General features: G+C 43.0%; 1 protein-coding gene across 1 annotated transcript in view; it reads left to right on the top strand.

Moving 5' to 3' along the window:
- The window catches only part of thsd7ba (thrombospondin, type I, domain containing 7Ba), a 235,165-nt gene that overhangs the window by 117,135 nt on the left and 91,568 nt on the right, over nucleotides 1-26,462 (top strand). The window contains exons 7-8 of the mRNA XM_080786436.1: nucleotides 2,864-3,022; nucleotides 8,815-9,015. Coding sequence (XP_080642562.1) covers nucleotides 2,864-3,022; nucleotides 8,815-9,015 — 360 coding nt within the window. The remainder of the gene's footprint in view (nucleotides 1-2,863; nucleotides 3,023-8,814; nucleotides 9,016-26,462) is intronic.

The raw sequence follows: 26,462 nt of genomic DNA, 5'->3' as shown, positions 1-26,462 counted from the left end.
CTCTCCAGCCCCATGAAAGTTATCATTAAAACAGTTTAATTTCTCAAGGTCTTGTTTGGCGAGAAATGTTTCTTGCATACAAAGTATGTCACACTTGTCCAAAGGTTTGTCAACAACCATACAGCGAGCTTTATCACCGCTCTGGCCCAAACGCAGGCCACGACAGTTGTATGACAAGTCTTAAATCCATTTAAAAACATTAGTCAGTGCTCACAGCACCAGCCGGTTTGATTAGGCATCGGCCTGTTATATAACAGAGCGGTCATTATTCAGAAATAACAGACAGCTGAATTTGGCGATTGACCAATCAAAACCAAGCATTCAACCAAGCTGTAAGCCGTAAGTAAGTAAATGTACTTTATACCGTAGTTACTTTTTACCATGCACTCAATCAACAGTAAGGAGGGTAAGAGGAGAGGCCACAGCTCACCTTAACCTGCTCACTGGAAGCATATTCCACAGACATAAATAAAGTGCATTGCAAGGTCTGCTGCGTGCCCCCATGTAAACTCCTGCAATCAATTATTCAGCGCAGAGCTGCAGCCTGTAGGCATGTAGCCTATCTTAAAAAAAGAGAAGTGCAGTGGAAGATGAAAAAGGAGGATTGTGCTTCGTATTGGATTTTGTAGCCGCACCTGTGTTCTACATGCAAATACACAGCTAACTTCCTGAGTGACGATTTAGAAAGATGGATACACCGACAGACAGACAGACAGACAGACAGACAGACAGACAGACAGACAGACAGACAGACAGACAGACAGACAGACAGACAGACAGACAGACAGACTATTCAGAATTGAATTAATAAATAATAGTTTGAAAACTGTTTCCATTAGGATTTTGACCTAAAGTATGCATGGATATCAAGGGAAATGAAATAGCCTGTGCATAACAGCTATTTAATTTATCTCCTTAATCAAGTGGCCTTGTACATTTTAATGGGTTTCATTACCTAGTAAAAGATTAATAAAAAAAGAAGAATCTCCCTTCCCCTGGTAGCTGCGTTAATTTGTAATAAACATCACTGATGATTATTACATTTTGCCACCGTGTTAAATCTCAATCCGCTGACTTTACAGCACGTGCTCAATGATGAGTCTAGGTGACTTAATTTTATATCCGAGGAGTATATTTTCTTTTTATGATTTAAACACCTCACACCGTGCCGGTGGGAATGTCCTTTTTATTCATCAAAGATGTTCAGAGGGGAACTCTAGTTTTGCATGGTGGATAGATATACGTGTGGGACCTGCTGTAGAATATGAATGAACATAGTTTGTTTGAATCAATCAATGGCAGCCAGGGACACTGATCAATACAAGTCAACAGTAATGTTTACCTAGATACGACCCCACCAGCTTTAGCTTATGTAAACAGATTGTAACATGGAAACCAATTTGTTCCCCTTGGATGTCTACCCACTGTAAGGGGATTGTCAGACATGAAAAATCACAATTTAGTGAAGAAAAAGGAGAAAGAGCCGTATTATGCGCTTTATCAATGAGGTTCAAGCAAGCATCTCATTGTTACAAAGTAAAATCAAAGACCATGTAAATTACTTTTTTGCCAAGATGACAAAAATGCACAATGGACATTTAGTCTACTTCTCTTTTGGGTTTCATTTAAATGGAAATGTGCAGCTCATTGATGTGCGTAGGACGGTGCATCAAAATGGAATATTAGATTTAATAAATTCTCATGTCGTAGGCAGGAGGGGGGATCACGCCCCCCCATACCCCTTGAGTTGGATGCTAATGCCAGGGCCCGTTATAGGTGGCCGCAGGGTTGCTGTTGACTCCTAGGGAGCTGATTGCGTATTCAGTGCGCGTTGACTCAACATCTCAGCCCTAAGTTTAAGTCCTGAGCTGGTCAAAGTTATACAGGACCAGGCTGGGAAAGTAAAATGTCCTTCCGTTTTGTCCCTTTTTTTGACAGCACATGCTTTCCCCCCCCTCAAATTTATCCATTCCCCCTTCACTTCAAAACCGCAGCCGCGGATCCCAAACCTCCATGCTGTTAACTGGCCATGCCAGCCGGGCTATATCAAATTATGCTAATGTTTTCCGTCCAAACCCTGAAATAACCTCGGCTGCCTGTCTGTGTCCTCCTTTCTCTCACAGCAGGATATTACCATATGGGTCTCAAGCCTCCCTTTCACCAGTGGTGGAATAAATAAGAAATAAAGGTATCTTAAGAAGTAAAGCTATCTCAGCCAAAATAACCTAGTTTTTTGTTTGAATGCCTATGAACGTAAGAAAACACAATGAACCACTCAGACAACTATTCCACAATCTCTGAATGCTAGCATCTGAACGTGCACCTCCTGAAAGCTTAGAAAGGAAGCTGTTGGTCTGTCATTTCAGCTCACAAAAATATATTTTAAAATATCTGTGACTAATTTGATTTTAAGTAGGACAAATCTACGCGACTGCAAACTTTGGAAATGGAAATGGAACTTTGACAGTCAAAGTATTTGAAAAGGGAGGCAACAGCCTAGCTTGAGAAGCTGATGCAGGACACACACGGTTGTGCGCCTCAGCTGTAATCAGATGTCAGCTTGGTTGATTGAATAAGTGTTTCTAATCAGCCATGCATTTCCATACTGCAATCACAGACCATTGTCGCAACATTTAAATTATGGCTCCGTCTTAACATTTTGATCTCCGCTAATGCTACCACACACAATGCTGCTGGCAACGCTCTGCCACCAACGCCCCAGCCTCCACCTTTCTAGTTCAGAGTCTTTGCATGGCTGCAGAGGTGAAAATCAACGTGTGTGTGTGTGTGTGTGTGTGTGTGTGTGTGTGTGTGCCTGTGTGTGCCTGTGTGTGTGCGTGCGTGCGTGCCTGTGTGTGTTCAGTGGCCAGGCCTGTGAGCGCCAGGCTGTGTGCCGGGGAGGAGCTGCCCTCGGCCGCCCAGCACTGCTTCATCCCCTGTCCACAGGACTGCCTGCTCTCCCCCTGGTCTCCCTGGGGAGCCTGTCTGCACCACGACTGCCACGAGCTGCAGGGACGCAAAGGTACGGAGGCACACACTGACACAGAGGAAGAGAAACTCAGTGAATAGGAGACTTTGACAACAATTCTTGGGAGAAGCCAAGAGATAAAGTGATAGAGAACACCAGAAAGACAGAGAGAGAGAGAGAGAGAGAGAGAGAGAGAGAGAGAGAGAGAGAGAGAGAGAGACCGGAAGTTTAGCCCACGGTCCATATCTCTCTCTGAGTGTGCGTACTGTATGTGTGGGTCAGTGGGTGGGCATGAAGCAATGCCATATTTGCAGTAAAGATATACAGTATAATACAGTATGTGAGCTGTGTGTGTGTGTCGCGTGCGTGCATGAATGTGCTGGTGGTGGTGGTGATAGTGACTGTGTATACTATACACATGTCCATGCTGTGCATGTGCGTGTAAAAGAAACCGAGCAGGATGACCTGGTCCCTGCATGAACATCCCCAGAGAGAGCGAGGAAAACACAGATTGTTCAGGTCAACGATCGTTCCCTCAGCGCCGCGTACAGCATCTATCCCACGGCAGCGTGAACCGTGTGATTGCCATGCCACCGTTAATATAGCTCTGGGAACCACCAACACACAGGTTCCGCTGTCCCCCCCCCCCCCAACACACCCCACACCCCCTGCTCACCGCTCATTTCCTTTCTTATAGCATTCATAAAGGAGTGGACCATAAACCATGATACGTACAGCTCTGGAAGCAACAGCATATCGTTACTGCCCGGGCAGAGAGACTTTGTATCTACTTTTATATCTCCATATTTCAACTTACAATCAACATAATACTAATAATGGATTGCATTTTACAGCACTTTTCTATGCACTACGTGCACAGTCAACGCCAGCGTCCTCACTTCCCCACATTCACACACCAATGGTGGCAACCACTGGAGGCAAGGTGGGGTTCAGTGTCTTGCCCGGGGACACTTCGACATTTTGCAACATTCGCCACATTTTATGCTTTTGTGTGATGCTGTATGATGATCAAGTAGGGTGTTAATTTACCATATGAAAAAACACAAACAGTTAAAATATGGAGACAGGTTTCCTGAAAAGTATTTTTTTTGGACATTCCACCCAATCACTGGCACTGCTCTCCCGTGGCGTTGGCGTGGGCTGGCGTTCATTGTTATGATGATCCAGGCTGTTTACACAGGTGTAGCTTGGGCGGCGGAGCTTCTGTTGTTTCTCTCTGCGCTCTGCTCCGCTGTGTCTGATGTCTCACAACATCAGGGTGAAACCACAATCCATCTCTAACTCCATGATGCAGGCCCCATGGGATCCTACTGTTTACCCGGCTGTGGAACAAACCAGGCACCAGGATGCCTGAACATTGTCATGCTCCAATTCACTGTATCTAGAATTACCCCTCATTTCAAACCGTTACGTCCCTTTTTTCACCACACTGTCATCGTCTGATTCTCAGTCTGAGGCAGCACACATTCTCAACCGTTTTCATTTCAAGGAGTTTAATGCATTAGGCCACAGACACCCCCCCCCCCACACACACACACACACACACACACACACACACACGCACGCACGCGCGCGCGCACGCGCGCGCACGCGCGCGCACACACACACACACACACACACACACACACACACACACACACACACACAGTCACACACACACTTTTTAATCTCTGGGAACTCAGTCTACACTGTACAATCCTCAGTGTTCATTTAATTCCGAGTGTGTTAAATTAACCCACAGATCTCTGGTGCTGAGAAAAGGTGGTCAGACTCTAGCAGACACAACCAGAAATGTACAGTAGAATGAAGCAGTTAACATAGAGACCATTGAAGTAGGGGATTTCTCCCAGTCGTCTGCTCTGAAATAAATCTGATATGACCAGCCTTGAATTATTCATATCCAAGGGGATGCATCCAGGGCAAATTGTCTTTCACAGTTTGTGACGCGGGCAACAGCAGCCGGGTACCCAGAAGCAATCGATCCATGCAGTCTCTCTGCCAGCTTTGCGAGCAGACCTGGTCAGGAGGACCCACCGGATCAGACCCCTTGACTTCCAGATGATTGGTGGATGCAATTTGTCCGGAGGTTAGACAGCCTCGTCTGTAGAGGAAAACAAGGGCTAACCAAGGGGCAAGAAGAACAAGGCTTGGCTTATAGTGTTCAGCTGGATTTCAGCTGCCCCCCCGAAGTATCTGAGAGCATGCTGTATCTAGGAACCGCAGTTTATTCTGGCACTTTCCATCCATAAGAACATTATGACATAAGGGACCTGGAGCAACCCATTGGTCGATAGAGACTAGATTACAACCTGGTGGTGTCCAGCATGTAATAACTGTGAAGATATACTGTACATGGTTTCTGACAAAGAGCTCTGAAAGAAATCATTTGAACAGAAACAAAGGAATAATAATAATCACGAAATAATTCCACAAGCTGCGATTAACGGTTTCTAAGCAGAAGATGAAAATGAGAAGATGGTAAGAGGAAGAAGAGGAAGAAGATGATGACTTTCAGAAGAATGTGAAGATGATGAAGAAACAGAATAAAGTGTAATTTAGTTGTTCGCAGTAAGGTTTTCATTCACAACCTTCACATAGTGAGGGAGTATCACTTTCACTGCTGCACAAAACTAGGGTGATGCCCATTGTTCGGTTATTCAGACCACATTAATGACTAGATTAAAACTCAACCGAAGAATGAACTAAGTGTCCTAATGTTAATGACGAATGATGATAAATTCAAAGTGCCTTTATGGTTTTTATTAACTTACGGTACTTACAGAAAATAAACACATATACATGAACACACTTCCCATACAAATAAGTACATGCTCAATTTCCGATACATGTGGTATTTTTACCCTGTTCTATATTGGCTAAGTCTCTTGATTCTTGAATATTTCAGATGGTAGAAGATTATTATTGTTTTGCTAAACACCCTATGACCCTATGAATGTGTATGAATGCACGCATGCATGCACGCACGCATGCACGCACACACGCATGCGCGCACACACGCATGCGCGCACGCACGCACGCGCGCACACACATACACACATACATACACAGATATTCTGTCCATTTATAGATAAGGCTTAATGTATTAATGGATTGGAAAGCTGGTTTTAGAGGTCTTTGGTGGTGTTCATTGCGCCTCCATGACGCCAATTAAATAAAAGACAATGAAAAAAGGTCCTTGTATTTTAAGTACTTGTTCATTGTTTAATAAAAGGTTGTTTTTCTATGTTGGAGATTATTTCATTTTAATTGCTGTTTAATTGTATTCATTAGTTTGTGTTCTCAAATCAAATTGATTATAAAATGGTGCAACTTTTGACAAAATATAAGTCAAAACATGGGTGGTTTATGCCTCACTCGGTTGGTGTCTGGTGTTTAGATCTCTGTCATGTTTTCCATCCAGGCCCCAACAATGGCTGTGCTGACAGAAATGATCTAATGTGTGCTTCAAGTTCTTTATGGTTGTTTCCAAGGCGACCCCATTGCACGGCTGACGCTCAGGATTTATGAGCGGGAACAAGGCACAAAGTAAAAAGTAAAAACCGGCGAGAATCCTACACAAGGCTTGAAACCCCCCCCTCCCCCCTCCCCAGCAGAGTAGACGACATTGATGCATGAGAAGGTTTGCTGTGTTTTGTGTTTGCCCAACACACCAGACTGTAGGGCTTTCGGCTATTATTCCATATGTGTTCAGATCTCCACAATCACTGTCTATTGTCTTTCGTGTGTGTGCGAAAGTGGTGGTGCCCTCTGTTACCATCTGTATTTCACCACATGTATACCCAGCGCCTGGTATTCATTTGGTCAAATATAATGTGAACATTGGGCAAAAAAAGCAGATCTATATTCGGATTCAGATTCACTGGTTAGGTACATACACATGAAAATAGAAATGGTTGCTCAGAAGCTCCAATACAATAAATAAATCACACCCGTGTGAACTGAGTGGTGCAATTCCCCCCCCCCCCACACACACACACACACACACACACACCTCTCTCTCTCTCTCTCTCTCTCTCTCTCTCTCATAGCAGGCAGCAGGCACAGCACTACCCCTTTCTCTGTTTCTGGCGCCCCCTACTGGTATTAATAAGTCACATACTCGTGCTCATGACCAGTGACCACTGATACATATGTGTACACGGGTACACGGACATTGCTGGTTGTAGGAGTGGTTGCACCACTCAAAAAAACATGATAAAACAACAACCTAGAAACAATAAAACACGCACATCCACTAACTGAACGCCAGGTGCTGGGCTGAGGTAAATAATAGAAAGAAAGTAAGATCTGCACACTGGACTGAGCTCCAAAAGCTTAAGTATTTATTTTCTCACCACAGGGACATGACGTTTCGAACCTCACGGCTCTTCATCAGACCAACAACAACAAAACAACAACCTAAAACACGATCAATAAACAATAAAAACAGGGCAGGAATATCACTCTAAAGTTACTGTTATTTAACAGTCTACAAGTTCTTAATATCTCCCATTAAAACATGTTGTGACTCTTGTGAGCTTGGACTTTTCATAGATTTTTACAGAAACATCTTCAGCAATATGAATAATTAAGTATGCATATGTCATTGTACTGTATTTTCCATTTCTTTGCCTAAAATGAGTTGAGGGCAGGGTGTGTGGGTGGGAGAGGATCTGTGTACACGTGTGTATTGTCACAATACAAACATGTACAGGTATCGTTGTGTATGTCATTTTTTATCTGTGTATAGGTCCCCCCCTCTAAAATGAGATGCTGCATCTCAAGAGGCTATCCTCTCAATGGATTCTGACCAAATTACAGAATATAAAAGTATGACTTTGGCTACCTTAAAGATGTTCATGCCTTGGCCCTTGTTAGAAAATTCGAAAATCAGTTGAGATAAGATGGCTGTGCACCGGCATTTTAATTTATTTCTTAAAATGAAATAAATAAATAAAACAGGTTAGGACAAGATCAAAACTGTATGTCACCTTCTTTATTGGCTATGATGTCCACCCCAGCACTGGGATACCATGGCAGCAGAAAGAACAAAGCATCCAGCTACTGTACCTCTGCACCTTCTGCGATCTCATCTGTTGGTCAGGGCGAAACGAATCGTTTAGACTCTGCGTTTTAATTGGCAATCAAATGTTCCGACAGCCCGTTGAGAGCTAAAATAGTCGATGTGAGGGCCTTGTAAGTTGTACCCACTGCCACTCAAGCCCCAATTGAGCACCTGCACGAGCCAAACAGTTGACAGAATTGGCAGAGTTGGCTGTGAGGTAATCTCAATGACCTAGACGGCCAATAAATAAGGATGCCTGCAGATAACCACAGGCACACAAACACTCTCTTTCATCCATTTTTCTCTGCCCTCTTTCTTCTTTTTTTTTAAAGATTTATTTATTGAAAATGCAGATATTTACAACAATGAATTACAGAATCATGATTTTTTTTTTTAAACAAGACAAGACAAACTCAAAAAGGAAAAGACAAAAAACAGTAAAAACAACCCTCGTGGTTCCTTGAGGGTCTGTAACTGACAGTGAACAAACGGAACCAAATAGACGCTAATGGGTCCATTTGGTTCCATTTGTTTGAGAACCACTGCACTGACTGCAGTAGATCATAAAGAGGATCTCACCCCCCAACCTTTACCCCCCCCCCCCCCCCCCCCCCCCCCCACACACACACACACACACACACACACACACCATTCCACTCACCCTCTCCTCTACCCTTCTCTTCTACTGTATCACCTTTTCTCTCTAACAACGTATCCTGTTGCTTCGCCCTCCCGCCCCCCCATCGATTCCCCCCTGCAGGTTTCCGACAGAGAAGGAGACAGGTGTTGTGGGAGCCTGGCGACCACCAGGCGAGCTGCCCTCACCTTGTGGAGTCCATCCCCTGTGAAGACCCCGCCTGCTACGTGTGGCGAATCCAGCCAGGGGAGAGATGCGTGCCTGCCAAAGGAGCCTGCGGCCCGGGCACTGCAGCGCGCAACGTCACCTGCATCGACCTTGAAGGTACCGTACCGCCTCGTTTCTTCTTTCCATCTTGCTGCAGTGGTGGAATGTAACTAAGTACATTTTTACTCAAGTACTGTACTTGAGGTATTTTTACTTTACTTTGAGTATTTTTCAATGCTTACACAAATTCTTATTTTTATTTTTTACACCACCACAAACTATACATTAATCAATTAATCCCTATTTTATCTACAAAGCTCATACCACGTTGAGAGCTTGCAGATCGTCTATTTTCGAGAGATTTTGACTAATTTTGAAAGCCTTTGAAAAACGCTTGTGAAATGGGACTTTCTGCATAATAACTACCGTACTTTTACTTTTGAGTTTCTTAGAACGACAATGTTGGAGCTTATAGTATAGTATACCAAAGAATTTCAACCACGTTTTACATCCGTAGTATGAGTTTTTGTACCTGTTAAGCCTGATATATACTTAGCTGGTGAATAGCAGATCTACAAGCTCACAACGTGTCACATTCACATTCATGGCTCGTGAGCTTGTAGATCTGCTATTTACTGTACTAAGTGTGTTGAGTTCGTTTTTGTACCTACTGTATCCCTTTGTACCTTTAGCCCTGCTCCCAATTCGGCTGCAATGGGAAAACATGGCACAGATTGACTAAATAAGCAATTTAAACTAATGTTTCAATTCCGTCTCTTATATTTTATTTTCGGACTACTTTGCAAACATCTGTAGGCGCCTTGAACTGCCTTTTCTTTTTTGATACGATGTGGGGAAAAAAGTTAGTCATCTGTGACTTTCGCCGGACCCCGATGGAGCATAAACTCATCTCGGAGCTATCGCGGAGGGAGGTTCCAAACGGTGTTTCCATAACCCATATGAGTTCATTCAGGGTTGAGTTAGTTGTTTTTTTTTTACCTGTAATCACTGAGTTTTCCCACTGTTGCGTGAGTCTCCCACGCCGCTGTTCGCAAATTAGCCCGAGGGGACTACAGCAGCGGGGACTGTTTTGGTGCCGTTCAAAATCCAGTACAAACGCTTGCAAATGGCTTGCCAGCGGGGGCATCATTTACATGGAGCCAAGCCTGGACGGCAGCCCGTATTCAAGAGTATAATTAGGCCTATAAGCCAGGCATGGTTTGCAAACCGCTGCATAAATAAACAAGGCCATGGCCAGAGTCTTCCTGTGCTGTGTTCCTGATGTTGCCTAAGCAGATGAACAGCATTGTGTGATGTGTGGGGCCTGAGGTAGAATGTGATCCATTTTTCCGCCTTCCCGTCAGCACCACCAGCACAGCAATGTATTATTCATGAGGGGACGGTCGCTGCAGTTTACACGCACGGCAAAAATTAAAAGTCAGAATCATGGCTCAAGTACTAGGGCCTTAATTGTTCACCTCCGCAGATTATAAACCTAATTGCGTCTTTCTTTCGTGCGTGTTTTATTATCCTGTCACAATGTATTATGTGAGCGTTTGTCAGGGAGCCAGTGGCGGGTCGAAATGTATTACCCAATGGGGGAACCTAACAAGCTTTGACAGGACGAGTGAGGAACGTACGCTTCGACGGGTTTGAGAGAGAACCTTATGAAATTATCTTTGATACAGTAGTTCTATTGTTAGCAACTGTTGACAAGTTGTTTACCGGCACTTCCCGTAATTGGCTCAATGTACTTACTACTGAAGCTCAATGCGTTAGTCTTCCATCTAGCGCCAGCAATGTCAGGGCCAAGATGATTGTGTTGTCTAGCATCCTGCATGAGCAGTTTTTCTCTATACCTTTCAGGCTGATGCCACCCTGCACACAATACAAGAGCTATTAAGGGCCACCAATACAGTCAATCAATCTCACTGATTTATGGGTAAGCTGGCTAAATTGAAGGTGACAAGCACATAATGGCACCGAACCCATTATCATTCTGATTAGCCTTTGAAATGTAACACTTGCACAGTAGATGTTTTGTATTTCAATCAATCAAACTTTATTTAAAATATAGGCCATTTCTATTTTAAAATACAAGCAAACAGAACAAAACAAATACAGAGCAATACATACGACAAGGCAATGGGACATTTGTGTAAACGTAAAGCATAGGCAAATATGTGTGCACAGGAAACACACAGACCTATTTGTTAGACTCAAATACAGACATGATGTACGTTGGCAAGACCTATGCTGTAGAGTGTACTGTATGACACTTTACAAATCTGTTTACATTCTCCGTGAATGAAACACATGGTGTGATTGGTCGAAAAATATCATATCTGGGGGAAATACATCTGACGATACTTGCGCCGATACACTCTCTGCCTTAGGTTTTGACCAGGCCTTTCTCTTCGCAGATGAGTAAGGCTGGGACCGAGGCTAGACATGATGAGAAAATTGAGGTTTGACTGTATGTAAATGCCAAGGCGAAAACAAGAGTCTTAAGAAGATGGCTTCGATGGATGGGCAGATCGAATGTGGAGGGGGAGCCTATTCCAAAGCCTAGGAACAGCCACCACAGAGGCATGGTCGCCCTTTGTTTTAGTGGGGTTTTAGGAAAAAAAGTGTATAGTGAAAGGTCAGCTGACCTCAGGGATGAGGCCTCTCAATCGGACATACAGTATAGGGCTCCATTTTCGTCTGATCTTTCTAAATACACTGTTTTGGGATTTAGCAGTGGGGAAGTGGTGTTCCCCCACTAAAGTTGGTATTTTGGTTACCTGTCTAAATTCCTAAAACACCTCCGTTACCCGTTATATTTGCATAGGTGTGGTTTGGGCGTTACAATAATTAAACCAATCACCAGTCTCTCAGTCCACGTGCAATTGCCTTCAAGAGATCCCTTATCCGTTGCCCGTTAGTGCTATATTGCTTCATAGCCTTACGGTCTATAGCCCATGGAAGAGTGTTGCGTTGCACCCCCAGCCCAGCGGCTGAATTGCGGGCCGCGTTGCGGGTAAAGGCGGCGACGAAATTGGAGCCCATAGCGTTCTACTAATTGATCCATATTGAGTGGGGCTAGCCCATTTTAGAGATTTTCAAGAAACTAACAAGAATTTTTAAATTCATTCTTTATATAACTGGGAGCCAATGGAGTGTTGCCATAACTGGAGAGACGTGATCGCAGTATTTGTTGCTCATCATTTTGTCCTAAAGAGTCACTTTGATGAAAGGCTGTATTGTGCATTATAACCAAGCAGAACCGAGCCTGCATGGCTGTGTTATTTGAAATGCTCTGTTACCTCTGCTTAATTTGTGCAAGTTGCTGGGGACATGACAATATGCTGGGAGTGATGCAGTCGTCACACAGAGTGACTCGGGGAAACAGGCTGAGATAGAGTAAAATAGATGGAGAAGGAAGAAAGAGAAGGCAAAATAACCGACTGTCTGCAGGAGTTGACACAGTGCTGACGGGCTCCATTCACACTCTGATCAGATGAGCGTGTCTGGACTGCTCCCTCATTACCACTGACCACACAGCTACACCAGCTGCCATGCTGAGAAACTGCAGCACTCCCCACTTTTTTACACTTTTGTGCACTTTTACTTTCTGGATGGATAGACGGATGGATAGATGATATTCTTTTTTTTTTAGAGCCACCAGACGGTGATAGATGATATGCTCAAGTAAAGGCTCACGTATTCAAAAGTACAAATTAATGTACAATGTACATTTTCTTTTCAACCACTAGAACCCCAGCATGCATTATTCTGGGGCGAACAGCTTGTAGATTGGCTATTTTTTAGCAAAATATTTGGTGTAGACAGAAAAACGTAGTGCAAGTGCAGTTGCAACTGAGGTCCGTTTCTCTAAGACTGCATGGTTTAACCACTTAAACACTATATGGTTGACTGGAGATGGTCAGGGCTGTCTTTTCTGTTTTCTGTTATTGTGGGTTAAAGCTTGTTGATCTGCAATTTTTCTGCGAAAGCCTTAATTGCCCACATTAAAGATGCTGGGGTTTAAGGGGTTAAGTTAATATCAATATGAATCAGCGTTCTAAACCAATTGTTAATGAAAACAGAAATTAGGGCTGCACGATTCATTGAAAAGTAATCAAAAGATTTTGATTGAATTTTTTTCAATAATGTCACTTGCTAATTAAATTCAAACATCTTATTTGGTCAACTGTTGCACCTTGCCCTCGTCTCCTCACCATCACACGAGGATTAAACAAGAACATTGTACGAGCCGTTCTCTAACATCTGTCCAGCTCACAGAGCCACAAAGACATCTCAGAGACCATGACGAACCAAAGCTATTGGAAAACATCCGAGGCACTCAAGGGGGTAATAGATTTTAAAAGCCTTTAATTTGTTCAATGGTAGGAACAAAAGTTACATTTTACGTTTAACTTTGGTCAAGCCATGAAGTATTAAAGGCTTTTGAAAATTGAAATCCATTACCCTGTCGACGAGTCAGTGCCTCGTATGTTTTTCAGTAGCTTTGAACTTCTAGGATCATAGACAGTATATGTAGAGTAGACACTGCACTGGATCTACATCAAATATATACTAGATCTACGTCTGCACAATAATCTTTTTTTCTGCTTGATAACTATTACTGTAATTATAAGTAATATATGTTTTTTAATATAAAGACAACTAATTCAACTAAGTATCCTGTGTCATAACATAACTAAATGTCTGACATTTGTAACAAACAAAACCACTTGGAAATTGATTGAGAATTCGGTGAGTTATGATTATTTTATTATGGAGAGACCTCCTGCATCAATAGACCTCCTGCTAGACATACTGTACATTAGGCATGGCTTGCCCCTCCTGTCAATATGGCAGCCACATTGACGCATCACTTCAATGAACAGCATGCATGAGCATCTACGTGAATATTATCTGTGACGAGGAATGCTAAACTGAAGACACACCTTTTTTACACTCATCTTCTTGACTATATACTGCGTTCATACTGGCGGCTACAAAGCTACCAAGCCATGCAGTGACATGAAGATACAAACAGATGACCAACACTTTTTGATGCTTTTGATGCTTGCTTAAAATACACAAAATAAAGTTGAGCTGGCTTCAACTTCATACTAGCACAGAGCTACAAAACGATCATGTTGTTTTGCATGAGCATTTCCACTCCACACAATATCTGCCTGAAATTGCTGAAATACTAATTATATCCAAGTATTTAGGCTATATCTTCATTGTTATCGGTTTCCGGACGCACACTTATTAACGTTAACAAGCTCGTTGAGCAACACTCGCCAACAAGTTTTCGCTGCTATTGTGAACACAGCATTACAATTACATAACCATTTGGACTCTGATAAGCACAATCAGCAGCATTAAGGGCAGCAGTGGCTCAGGTAGAGAGCAGCTGTTCAACCCCCAAATTCCCCTGGCTTAGTGCCGCTAACGGCTCGGTTGCATGGTGCCTTGCATGATTTCCTCGCCATCGGTATGTGAATGTGTGTGTACATGGGTGAATGTATACCCCACTTTGAGATCACTATTCTAAATAGTTCCCCCTACCGCATAGTACCGCATATCTGTACTGTTGTCAGACTTTTTGTAAATCCAATCATTTGCCCCATTTAATCAAGAAACTTACGTGGAACAAAAGCTGAATACAGTGGAAGAATGACGGGTTCAGGACAGGTGGGTGACATGGCAAAGAAAAGACTGGCACATTTTGAGGAATGGTTATGAACATTGTCCGGTGACTGTACTTTGAAAGCTCAAATACAATGATGTTCTCAATGTAAGAACAGGAATGCTGACAGTGTTTAAAATGTGAATGAATGTCTGTCTCACTTTGCTACCAGACAATGCTCTGGTGAAATAATGAGAACATTATAGGCTACATAATGAAAAGAGGCTTACCGACTTCTGATTCAATTTCTTCCGGCACAAAATAGAGAAGTATTGTAGCTACAGTACTTTTTATGTAGCAGCGAGTGACAGGTACACTGTACCAGGCCAGCTTAAAACTTTAGCAGTTTCATTGGGAGGTTTTTGTGAGATTTCATGGAGATAGCAGCTCCAGTGATATGCAATGCAATGTTTTCCCCACTTTGTTCCTAGACTGAGCAAGCATTTAGTTTCCAATTCACCCCCCGGCAAGAAGTGCTCTCCATTTCATGCCTGAAAACTCTAGAAGTAGTTCTGTGGAAGGAGAACTATGTAGTAGGAGAAAGAGAGAGACATAGATAGAGAGGGTGAGAGAGAGCTATCGACCAGTTCTCTTTAACAGCAAAAATGTATTCAAACAAGAGCATGAAGATGAGCTACAGCGGCTGGAACACTCATCAAACCATGCTGATCAGCTGAGAGGAAACTTGCTCTGTTCAACCTGGTTTATCCATAAGCTACTGTATTAGAAACCCATCAATATTTAAAGGCAAAATGTAAACTTGGGATGCTTGGTGGCTCAGCCAGAGTTAGTGCACAGACTATTGTCCTCATGGGAGCAGGAGGACCTAGGTTTGAATCCGGCTCCCAATCTTGTCTCACATGTCTCTCCTCTTTCCCCCTGGTTTCCTGTTGCTCTGCACCTATTATAATTGTTAATCCATTAAGACCTGAGGCCGATTGTGACAGAGCAGCTCAGCTATGAGACTAATTTATGATGTTCAACAATGCACATTCATATTCATGATGGTATTTATGTTGTATTTTCTTTTCGTTTGTAACGTTTAGATTCTCAGTCCCAAGGTGCAAATTCTGCTGTGACATGATATGAATCTAAAGCGCTTGTGTTTATCTATGCAGATGCTGTTGTTGAGGAAGCTGCCTTTAAGCCTGTGTGTTGGTGCATAGTTTTAAAGGATAGAGGGAGGACCGGAGCGACAGCCCCCAACCAAATTTTGGTTGCCAAATGCAGAAGTGCAACCGAGCGCTCAATGTTAAACCTCAGCGGTGCAGGGTTTCCTCGTGCTAAATTCAGGGGCCCACCTGCAGTACCAGCTTTCACCACTACGCATTGCAGCTTCAACATTGGCAAGCCTTTCTGGGGGCTTGGTGTGGTGCCTGAAGAGCTGATTACATTATTGGGGAGCATTTTGGGTGGATTTCTAGTACATTGTGATTTTCTGAATTCTTGGCTATGGGGGGAGTCTGTAGTCTATATAAAGGGGAATGGTTCAGTTGAGAGTAGTGTTAGGAACTATCGTTTATTCCAGTGAACCAGATCATCGCTCAGTCGTTCAGTAAAAAGATCCGTTCTGTACTCCCGGAAGCTACAGTATATAGCTTCCGGGAGATCAGCACAGACCCAGTCAGCAGAGTCACTCGAGTCAGTTGTTCAATCGTTCACATTCTATACTCAACAGCGGCTGATTCGGTCTGGCTTATTAGCCAGACCGACTGTCATTTCAGGCTATGGTATTGTCCCTGGGAGGATGGGAATGCCACTCTCTGCTAAGTTAAAAATAAGTAATTTTGACATCTGCAGGCAACATTTCAAGGTAAACTCATCAGAATGTGACATTTATACAAATCAAAAATATTTGACTATTAAACCCAGACCATTACCACAATGGTCCACATTAGTCAAACATGACGTACGGTATGTAGTTTGTAGTAGCAGTAGTGAGCGATGAGTGACAGGTCTGAAACCAGATGGAAAACCATCTAATTCTGGATGCTTTCACGTGTGAGTGGCTTTGCCAATAGACTGCATAAATCTCATTTTCAGAGGAGGTTGAGATTGAGCAGGTATACATGCCTCTAAACCGAACAATTCTTTTCCCATAGCCATTTGAGATTATTCACGGTGGACAGGGAAACTTCCTCCACACAACATAATCAAGATGGGAGTATTTAATCTCCTCTCGGGTGTTTCTCTAAGACGGTGCTAATGCTAGTATAAAGTTAACACTTGGACTATTTCGTAAACGTAATATCTTGGAATTTATCAGTTTCAAAATCTCACCGTAATTATTAGCAAACCTGCAAACCTCTGCTGCTAACAGATAGAGACGGGCCATAGTCAGAAATCAATTTCCTCATGTAAAACGAAAATTCTAATTCTGTTATTCATCAGTTTCTTTCTCGTCCTTTTTGTGATGAATCTTGACTCTGACATTTCCTCAGCTTTTGGGTCATCTTGCACATTAAACGCAATCAACCTATTTCTCGTCCAATCTGGCATCACTGTAGTGATGGACTAGGCGGGTCTCTCTCCCTCCCATTCTCTCTCTCTCTCTCTCTCTCTCTCTCTCTCTCTCTCTCTCTCTCTCTCTCTCTCCCCCAGTCACATTGTCATGGCTGCCATTAAAATGCAAATACCATTTGGTGAGCGAAGTCAGATCAATAGGAGCTTCTCTCAACTCATCAGTCTGTAAGACCCACCTGCACACAACGCTGTTTGTCATCAATAACATGCACAGTACATTCATCAGCACAGAAAATGAGCTCAAAGCCGTACCTTCATTGTTATCAGTGACTTGTTTTGTTTTGAATAATTCAACGATTCCCGAACCTGTGGGCCATATTTAAAAATAATGTTGTTGCTGTCGGGCAGAAACCTCTCATCTCCATATTCTAACTTTTTGCGTTTTCTTTTTCTACTTGATCATACTGACTGACTGCAATATTTTATGTCTACCATCGCTCCTGCACATTGTCAGTGCGGTTTCTCATTTTGTACATAATTTATTCCAACTTTAAATTCTCAGTTATTAATAAAATAATAAAAACTCCCCACTTAAATCCATATTATTGTATTAAAAGTTTAATTTAACCACATGAACCCATAGCATATCTATTCTGGGGTGCACATTTGGTGAAAATAGTTCACAATAGATCCACAAGCTCCCTATGGGTCCACCGCGTGAAAAGAGCGATGACAGTGAATCTATCTGAGATGCATTTCTCCAGTCAACATACTGATTGGATGATTGTAAATGAGAACAGGAATTTACATTTTAAATCATACCAGTGTGTTGTGAGCTATTTTCGACGAAGACCTTTAGTGTAGAAAAGAATGGCGGGCCTAGTAAAATAAGATAAGACAAGAGCTATTGATCCCGCGGGGGAAGCGCCCGAATTTCCTCCTGTGGGATCAAAGGCAGTAATTTAGAACCCTGAGGGAAGTCTATAGGGTTTAAATGCTAAATGGTCAAGACAGTCTGTTATCTGTTAGATAACGCAATGAACAGGAAAGTCCAGTAGGTCCACAACTGGTTCTGTGCCTTTGTTGAATGTACAGTATATTGATTCTGCATGTGTTCACACTGGCAGCTATAGCTACAGGCTACAATTGACTTCCAATGGAAGCCAGTGACACGAAGATTCAAACTGACGTCAGACACTTTTGATGCTTTTTATCCTTTCTACAACGCTACAAAATAAACGTTGAGCTGGCTTCCAATTCTCACGGTTACAAAGCTACAAAAGGAAGCAAGTGTAGTTTAACCAATTCCACTCACTTCAATTAAATTTGATTAAAGTGCCATATCACAACAAGCTCAAGACACTGAGCAGAGACCTGACATTGTCCCATTCACCCATTTCCATCTGCCTGTTCTGCTTACCTCAAGCCTTTATATTTTCGTTCATAATTTGTCTTGTTCGTCGGACGCACACTTAATGTTGCATGACCCTGAAACATCAACTCAGTGACAGATACAGTGTGCTGCGTTACTTTTGATAGTTGTGCATCTTTTGACGCTGCCAGTGTCAATGCACGCAGCATACAGTAACTGGTTGTCTTGTTGAAACTTCTGGAAGCATGCGATAATGCAGCGTTCTCAACTCAAAGTGGGGTCCGGAAACCCACAGGGGTCATTGGAGGGGTTCCAGGCGGTCTCCAGCAAAATGTGTTACCAACTTACCTTGGCTGTTAATGTTGTCTGTGGATGAATGTGGTGATTAAGTAAGGTGGATCATTAACTTTTAGGCAAAGTTGAGGACATTCAATTTGCCCGTCATCCACATATTGTCTGTAATAACAGCGTAGAGGCTTAAATGGTGTGTGGGTGTGTGGAAACAGAAATCAAGTTGGAATGGCATGCAGCAAGCACTGGTATTATATCTGAGCTGGAGCTCAGCGACAGATCCATGTATTAATAATGCAGAAGGACCCCCAGGGCAGCTATCTATTTACAGAGCTCCCACACACACACACACACACACACACACACACACACACACACACACACACACACACACACACACACACACACACACACACACACACACACATACAGAGAGAGAGAGCTTAGCTCTTTCACTCTCAATCAGCCAATTATCAACTCCAGTAAATTCTCAATGAATCCTCTTCAATATATGTTATGATCCCATACTTTGGAATCTGTCTTTATCCAAGCCTGCCTCGGTGGACAAGCAATTTTGTATGAAAACAATGCTATACATTTTTTTAATGTTTTTGAAAAACGCAAATCTTGTATGTGGGTAGGGTACCAGGCACAAAATATTTTCAGATAGGTGGGTCCACGGACAAATACATTTTCTTTTAGGCGTCCTTGCCATGAAAATGTTATAGAACCACTGATTTTGAGGGGCACGGTGGCACAGTTGGTAGTGCTGTCGCCTCACAGCTAGAAGGTCCTGGGTTCGATTGCCGCTGGGGATGCTGTGGGCACTGGCGGCGTGTTCCCTCCTCCGCGTCATCAGTGCCCATACCCGAGGCGGGGGTTGGCGAAAGGGCCTTTCTGTGTGGAGTTTGCATGTTCTCCCCGTGTCCCCTAGGGTAGATACCCTCACAAAAATATGCAGTAATCCTGGTCTCTAAAACTACCTCCCCCTGGCCAGCCAGGGCGCCTGATGGAGGGGAAAGGAACTGGTCGGAATAACGTGTCCCTTCCACGCACTACGTCCGGCTGGGGAAATTCCCCTCTGTCAGGTGAAAAGAAGCAGCTTGGACTCCTCATGCATAGAAGGAGGCATGAGGTCAGTCCGCTGCCCCCCAGGTTGGCAGAGGAAGTGTAGTGCCCAGGATTACATTAGATAATTGGCACTGGGTGAAAAGAAAAACTGGGTTACAAAATTGTGGGATAAAATTTTAAAAAAAAAGAACCACTGATTTAAAACTACATTAGGAAGCAAGCCAAAATAAGTTGCTATACTTTAGAAAGAAGCCCAAGAAACCGCAACTGCCAATATTTACCAACAACTTTACAGGAAACCACGGCCAAAGTCACTTATAAGAAGCAGACATGGCAATACTGTGTATGACCTTCCTAACCATTCCTAATAGCCGCTGTGTCTCTCTTTTCTCTCTTTGATCAATGCTCCAATAGCCTCTCAGTCAAGAACAGCTAGCGTCTATTGTTCTCACGGCTGTATTGATGTTCATTGTTCGATGTACGATAATTAGGTCGTAATTATCTGTGCCATCAGCTTGACAAAGACATATTAAGGGGCAGGGGAGAGTGAGAATTCCAGAGTGTGGCAGGATCAAAAGTCATGACTCATTTTGTTTTATGTACAGGTATGCCTCCTGTAAAATGTGTTGCTGGACGAGCTGGAAAACAGATGGCACAGTCTCAGATCTGTGTCCCGTGCTCTCGTTCTTCTCACACGGACACAGTTGGTTTTGTGAAGGTGTTGATTATTCTGAGCATTGTGAGGAAATGCATGGAAAGGCATAATATGCCTTTCCATGCATTTTGCAATATTATTGTTAATTTCCTTGTTAGCGAACACAACCAGACGTGTGTTTAAGCCTATAGGATTATGTGGATATCTGAATGGCCTTGATTCAAGTGTTCAATCACATAAAGGTTTAAACACAGCTATGTGCACGTTCCTCAGGGAATGTAAAGGCCTAAGAAAGTACAGTAAGTATGTGATCATGCATTTAAATGGAAACTGGTTATTCAGTAACATGGCCTTGGCGTGTACAGTAGGCTACCAACAATAATATAAAGGAGAATGTTATTGTTAATGTTCTAGGCTATGTGATAGAGCCACGCAAGCTTGCATTCTCACCCTATTTGCAACAGTTTTTCTTTTTATGTTTCCCCCCCAGTTTTGTATTAGAGATACCACACAGTACCACCACTAACTGTTAGACAAAGGCATCAAACTTTCCAAAAGCAATACATTTTATAAAATGCTCATTACACCGAAGTTACACTTTTTTAAGCAAGGATATGCCTGCTGTACGTGGCTGCGCATCTCATTGTTCATTTTGCACTTATGCAAGCGAACAATAAGTCACGCTACTACATTTGCACTGCAATGATGATGAGATAGCGATGCTACTCAGTAATGATACTCTCTGTCTGTATGTGGGTCAGAGAGCTGGATTCTCGCATTATACTACACACAAACCATCCATTGTCTGCCTGTTTCCAATAAAACGTGGTCACCTGAAAATGTCGCAATTATGGCTTTTCTCCAGCTAGGTGGGAGACGCACCCAGCAGAGAAAATTAAGTCCCACGCAGATGTGACTTTCGGTTCAAAACAATTATGCAAAGTATCCAAACGGTTCCCATTCAGAAGCCATGTTTGCTCAAGTGGCCAATTTGCCCACATAACATACTATATGGTCTATCTATGTGAATCATTTTTTATCACACTCACACAATATTTTACAGACTTTATTACATCAGTAAATAATCGCCAGGTCAGCGCTGCAAATGATTGCTATTGTATTTTATAGCAAATGCATCGATTGGTACTTACAACTGTGACAAATCCTAGCCGCATAATGCATTAAAGTGGATGCCTGCCTACAGTATGTGAACCATGCTATACAGTATATGGAACTATACAAGCGTTGGCACTGGGCACGTCCTGTGGGGGGAAACCACCACCTTTGAGGGGTTCTATCCTTTAGTCCAACTTCTCAATAGTCCAACAAAATGTTAGATTAGTGTGAGGTTATGTAACCCTTTCCCGCATTTACTGTCATCTGGTAAATGGTGCATTTATATAGCGCCTTTATCCAAGGTGCTTTACAATGTGCATTATATGCACCCATTCACGCACACATGGTGGAGGAAAACCTGAAAGGCACCAAACTTCTCATCGGGAGGAATTAGCTAAGCCAGAGCTCTGACTAGTGCACCGTATGCTCCCTTTAATTTAACCTGCCTGTGTTCATTTGCACCTGCTTTTTAGAGGTGCATTACATTTATTTTGATGCTCTTTTAACTAATTTAGGTGGACACCACTTTGAGAAGCACAACAAATTTCTATCATAGATTATGCTCATATTATTTGCGCATACCCTCCCTTGAACAAATCTTCCTTACTTATGCCTGTGGTTTAATTTCATGGAGCATACAGTAGGCCATTGGCCACAGAGTCCACCTGAGTCCTCTGGGCCTTCCTTGCCATATGTTTCTGCCTGCTGTGCTTGTGGGCAGCTGTTCTTGGGATTAAGAATATATATAATATATTTATATTATATATAATTTAATATAAAACAGCAAAAATAGAAGATCTACTGTACTGTTTCAGCTTTTATGTGTCAGGCTAAAACATTTTGGGAATGACTGATCTAATGTTTTTTTCCTGGTGATGGTGAACTTGGTGGTACTTGGCTTTACATTTTAAATAAGTGATGGGCCGCACACAGAATGCAGAGTGAGTTAATTAATTCTCCCTCCCGTTGAGTGCAACCTACAGTATCACTTATATACAGTAAATGTTATTGGTCTAAGAGGGTATCGCACTGGAGGAGTCAGAGCGCGGGTGGTAACAAAGTGTATCTATCGGTACTTGGGTGGTAGACAGCACATTCGCTGCCAGAGATCTTTCCTGCTGATGGTGTCTGGCCGGTGGATGCTCAAGATCCTCCTCAGGCAGCTGTTGATGAATGTTTGTGCTTTCAGCGTTGCGCTCTTGGTTATCCTCCACGTCACTGATCTGTACAGTTGTACAGAATCTGAATTTTATGTGTGCTCGCTGATTTAGTTGGAGCTCCAAATGATTTGCATGATATATGCAAGCAGTAAAGGAGAGAAGTGCACTAGTTTGTGACATGCAAGATGACTTAGGGCTCATACACATGCAAGGACTTTTAATGTCGTCAGGGAGTCATCAAATTACGTTTTCACACTACACGTCTATTTTTGAAATTGGCTGTCATTATATCGTCGTGGTATTCACAGTAAACGATTGATCACAGACAAGGGATCACACACTGCAAGAGTTCACCAAGACGTCTCACATACATGCAGCACGAGACCAACACAGGACCCTACTCTCTCTCTCTCTCTCTCTCTCTCTCTCTCTCTCTCTCTCTCTCTCTCTCTCTCTCTCTCTCTCTCTCTCTCTCTCTCTATCTATCTCTATCTCACGCACGTGCACGCATGCACGCAAAGTATGTGATAGCCTGCAGTATCGTGCGCTAGAGCAGGGGTTCTCAATGTTTTTGGCTGGGGATCCCCGGAAATGCTTTCGCCAAGTCTCGCGACACACACAGCGCATGTGGACCACATTTTTCCATAATAACAGTTGCGTAGATTCTGAGTTTCCGATGCTGTGTTATCAACATATTAAAGTGAGATGTGTTGGTTTTATAGACTATATTTAATTGCAATATTAGGCTAATATAACTACCAATATGTATGACACCATTTAGCCATATGTCACCTTCCTATTCCGTGCATAAATTCACCCACGGAATAAAGGTTATGTAACTATCGGTACAGGCAGACAGACAGACTTTCTGTCTGTGAGCATAGCTGTCCTGGGCTCTCATTGGCTGTAATACGACCTTCTGTCTGTGAGCATAGCTGTCCTGGGCTCTCATTGGCTGTAATACGACCTTCTGTCTGTGAGCATAGCTGTCCTGTAACCTTCTCGACGGGGTGCAGCCGCAACCATGTTAATATGTGTCTCACAACGCATTGCATTCTTCGACACATTGTGAGCTTGGCTTGTAGATTGTTTTTTTAATGACAAGCGAACTGCATTTCTAGGCTGGTGCATCTGTTTAATAAATAACATGCATGTTTCTATGTGCATAATGCATCCAAATGGCGTATATCTGGCCCTCAGAGTTAGATTAACTGAATTTTACTTTCCTCCCTGAAGCTTGAGGGCCCTGCACCTTCTATGCACGCCATTTGTGTAGCCACTCATGAACGGAAGGCCGATTTGCCATATTGCTACCTAGCCCCTGGTGTTTTTTCCCAGCACGATCTTCCTGGACAATTACTGCTGTATTCATGCTAGAGGCATTCATGGCTGGAGTGCTCTGCCCACTTTAAAAACGTTGTGGGTGGCGGGTTCCAAAAGACCCAGGGGGGTTTCCTCGTGTTTGTCTGACGAGGTAATACCTCCGCACACACCCTCCACCACCATTTTGGCATTGAGGGAGACTCACTTAGGAGAAGAAAAAAATAAGAGATGGCACTGTCTGTCCTGGGGATTTGTTATATTGTTACAGTGTCAGCCCAGTTAATGATACTGCTTTGTGCTGGATTGCGCATCGTAAAATATTTCCGGGTGCTGGGCGTCGTGTTGGCAACAGAGTGACATCCCTGTGTGTGAAATTGATCCACGACTTTGTGAAGGGTAAAATGACACTTGGTATACTGTGACTGCAGCATCAAGCTGACTTAATTATCTTTGCCAGGCTGAAAGGCCAGGAGGCGGAGTTTGGATGTTCCGGTAAAACGGTGTGCGCAGCTCCTCTTTCCTTTCCCCCGGGGACCCCCACACGGACCCCACACGGACCCCCACATGGTAACTGTCTTTTTTCGACCGTTTCGGACGCGTGGCAGCTCGCCAGAACCGGGCCACCCCCCTGGGCGCGTTCCTGGGAGTCTGGGGTCTGTAGTGCACTACAATACAGTACAGAGCACAGTAGAGTAGAGTACAGTAACTATAACAATACATGTATAGTTGCACCACTCAGTTCACACAGGTGTGATTTTTAATCAATGCCCTGCTTCACACTAACATGGTTACACACCCATTTACACATGGGAGCTGCCAAGAACCGTGCGCCCGATGTCTTATACTGTGAACTACTCAACTGAGTGCTTGCTTCTCCTCTCTTCAAGCTGCCCAGTACAACCACAATTGTATGTGTTGCACTGTGTTATGGATTCAGGCTCACAAATGTGTGGTCACATCTGCTTTTCTGACTAGTTCTGGGCACGCTCAGCAGCAGCTTGTAGACCTCAAACTCTGACTGGGGTGTAAAAGGTGCCGGAGTTCAGAGAGATACCGCAGAGTCAAACCTTTTAGAGATTTACAAAACAAATAATACAACATTAAAGTCAATTCTAAAATTGTTGTGGAGGCAATGAAGTGAGGCCAGGACAGGAGTAGTGTGGACACGTTTTTAATGCCAGTGCGGAGGCGAGCAGATGCGTTTCAAACAAGCTGAAGGCTGAATGATGACTATTCAATGCCAGTGTACAAAGAGGTACAGTAATGGAGTCTGGACGAGATAAAAGTTATTTCGGCGGGCGATACGTCTTAACCCTAGCGAGTAGTATTAGTTGAATTTAAGGCACTGTCAAACATTACAAGGTTTAAATTTGACAGATGAACGGATGTTGGAGTTAAAAGTATCATGGCCAGATATTATTATTTTCCTTTGGCTTTCATTGAGGTTTAGAAAAAAAATGGTGTCTGAAATTAGTAACTATAATTAACTGTGAGGTAGGTAGATCTGAACATCATTGGCGTAATGGTGAACAGATATGTTGTGTTTGGAGAAAATTCGCAGCATACCAGTAAGACGCACTGAGGGCGAGAAGTGACCTCGTCCTAAAGGACAAGTGCACGCATCCGCCTGGGTGACGGCAGAAGGAAGATGCTGGGCAAGCGCTGGCGTATTGGCATGGGGGTCAGATCAACATATGGAATATCAGAACAATTCTATATATGGAGATCTAAGGGTTTGAGGTTTGAGGTCAGTGTTCTGGACCCTGACCTCTTTAGTTGAGACATATGCACCACCTTGTGGTTGGTTGTGCTATTTCATCCTCCTTTTTTGAATGGTATATTCCAGGTGATGGTATGGTCCAGTTTAGGTTTGTCAGGGGGAATTGAAAGCAATTTAGTTCATTCCTTCATTGTCATTTGAGAAGCAAGCATGCAGCAGAGTGTTCTCCACAGCTCTCCAACGTTATGTGTTTTGGTGTAGATATGTCTGTAAGTAAACTCAAATGTGATGATGCAAAACTGTTAAAGAAAATGTTTGAGTTGAGAAAATGTTTGTAGAGTAATGTGAACTAGTCAATTTAGTAGTGTATGTTGGTCTACAGATTATATACCATGTTAGATACAGGAGTCTGTGATTGCATCAGCCATGTCCTACATGTTTTCAGTATAGTGAACAAATACAGAATGTTTGTTGTAGCTTAAACTTACTAGTGTAGCAGCTCATTTGTTTGTATTTCATGTTTTCATGTTTTCATTGGAGGGGTTTCTGAAATCCATGTATTTGTATGTTTGTTTTACAGTCTTAAAAAAAATCCATATTCAACAGTAAATATTACTCTTCTCAAGAAACATCTTTATTATTTGGAGTCTGTACGCTATCTGTCTAGCCTTTGCTCGCAAGTGTGAGGACAGAATAGTCAGACA

Source organism: Protomyctophum bolini (genome assembly GCF_963924005.1).
Source record: "Protomyctophum bolini genome assembly, chromosome: 16".
In the NCBI taxonomy this organism is placed as follows: Eukaryota; Metazoa; Chordata; class Actinopteri; order Myctophiformes; family Myctophidae; genus Protomyctophum; species Protomyctophum bolini.
Note: the sequence above shows the minus strand (reverse complement) of the source record. Positions and strands in the feature narration are given on the sequence as shown.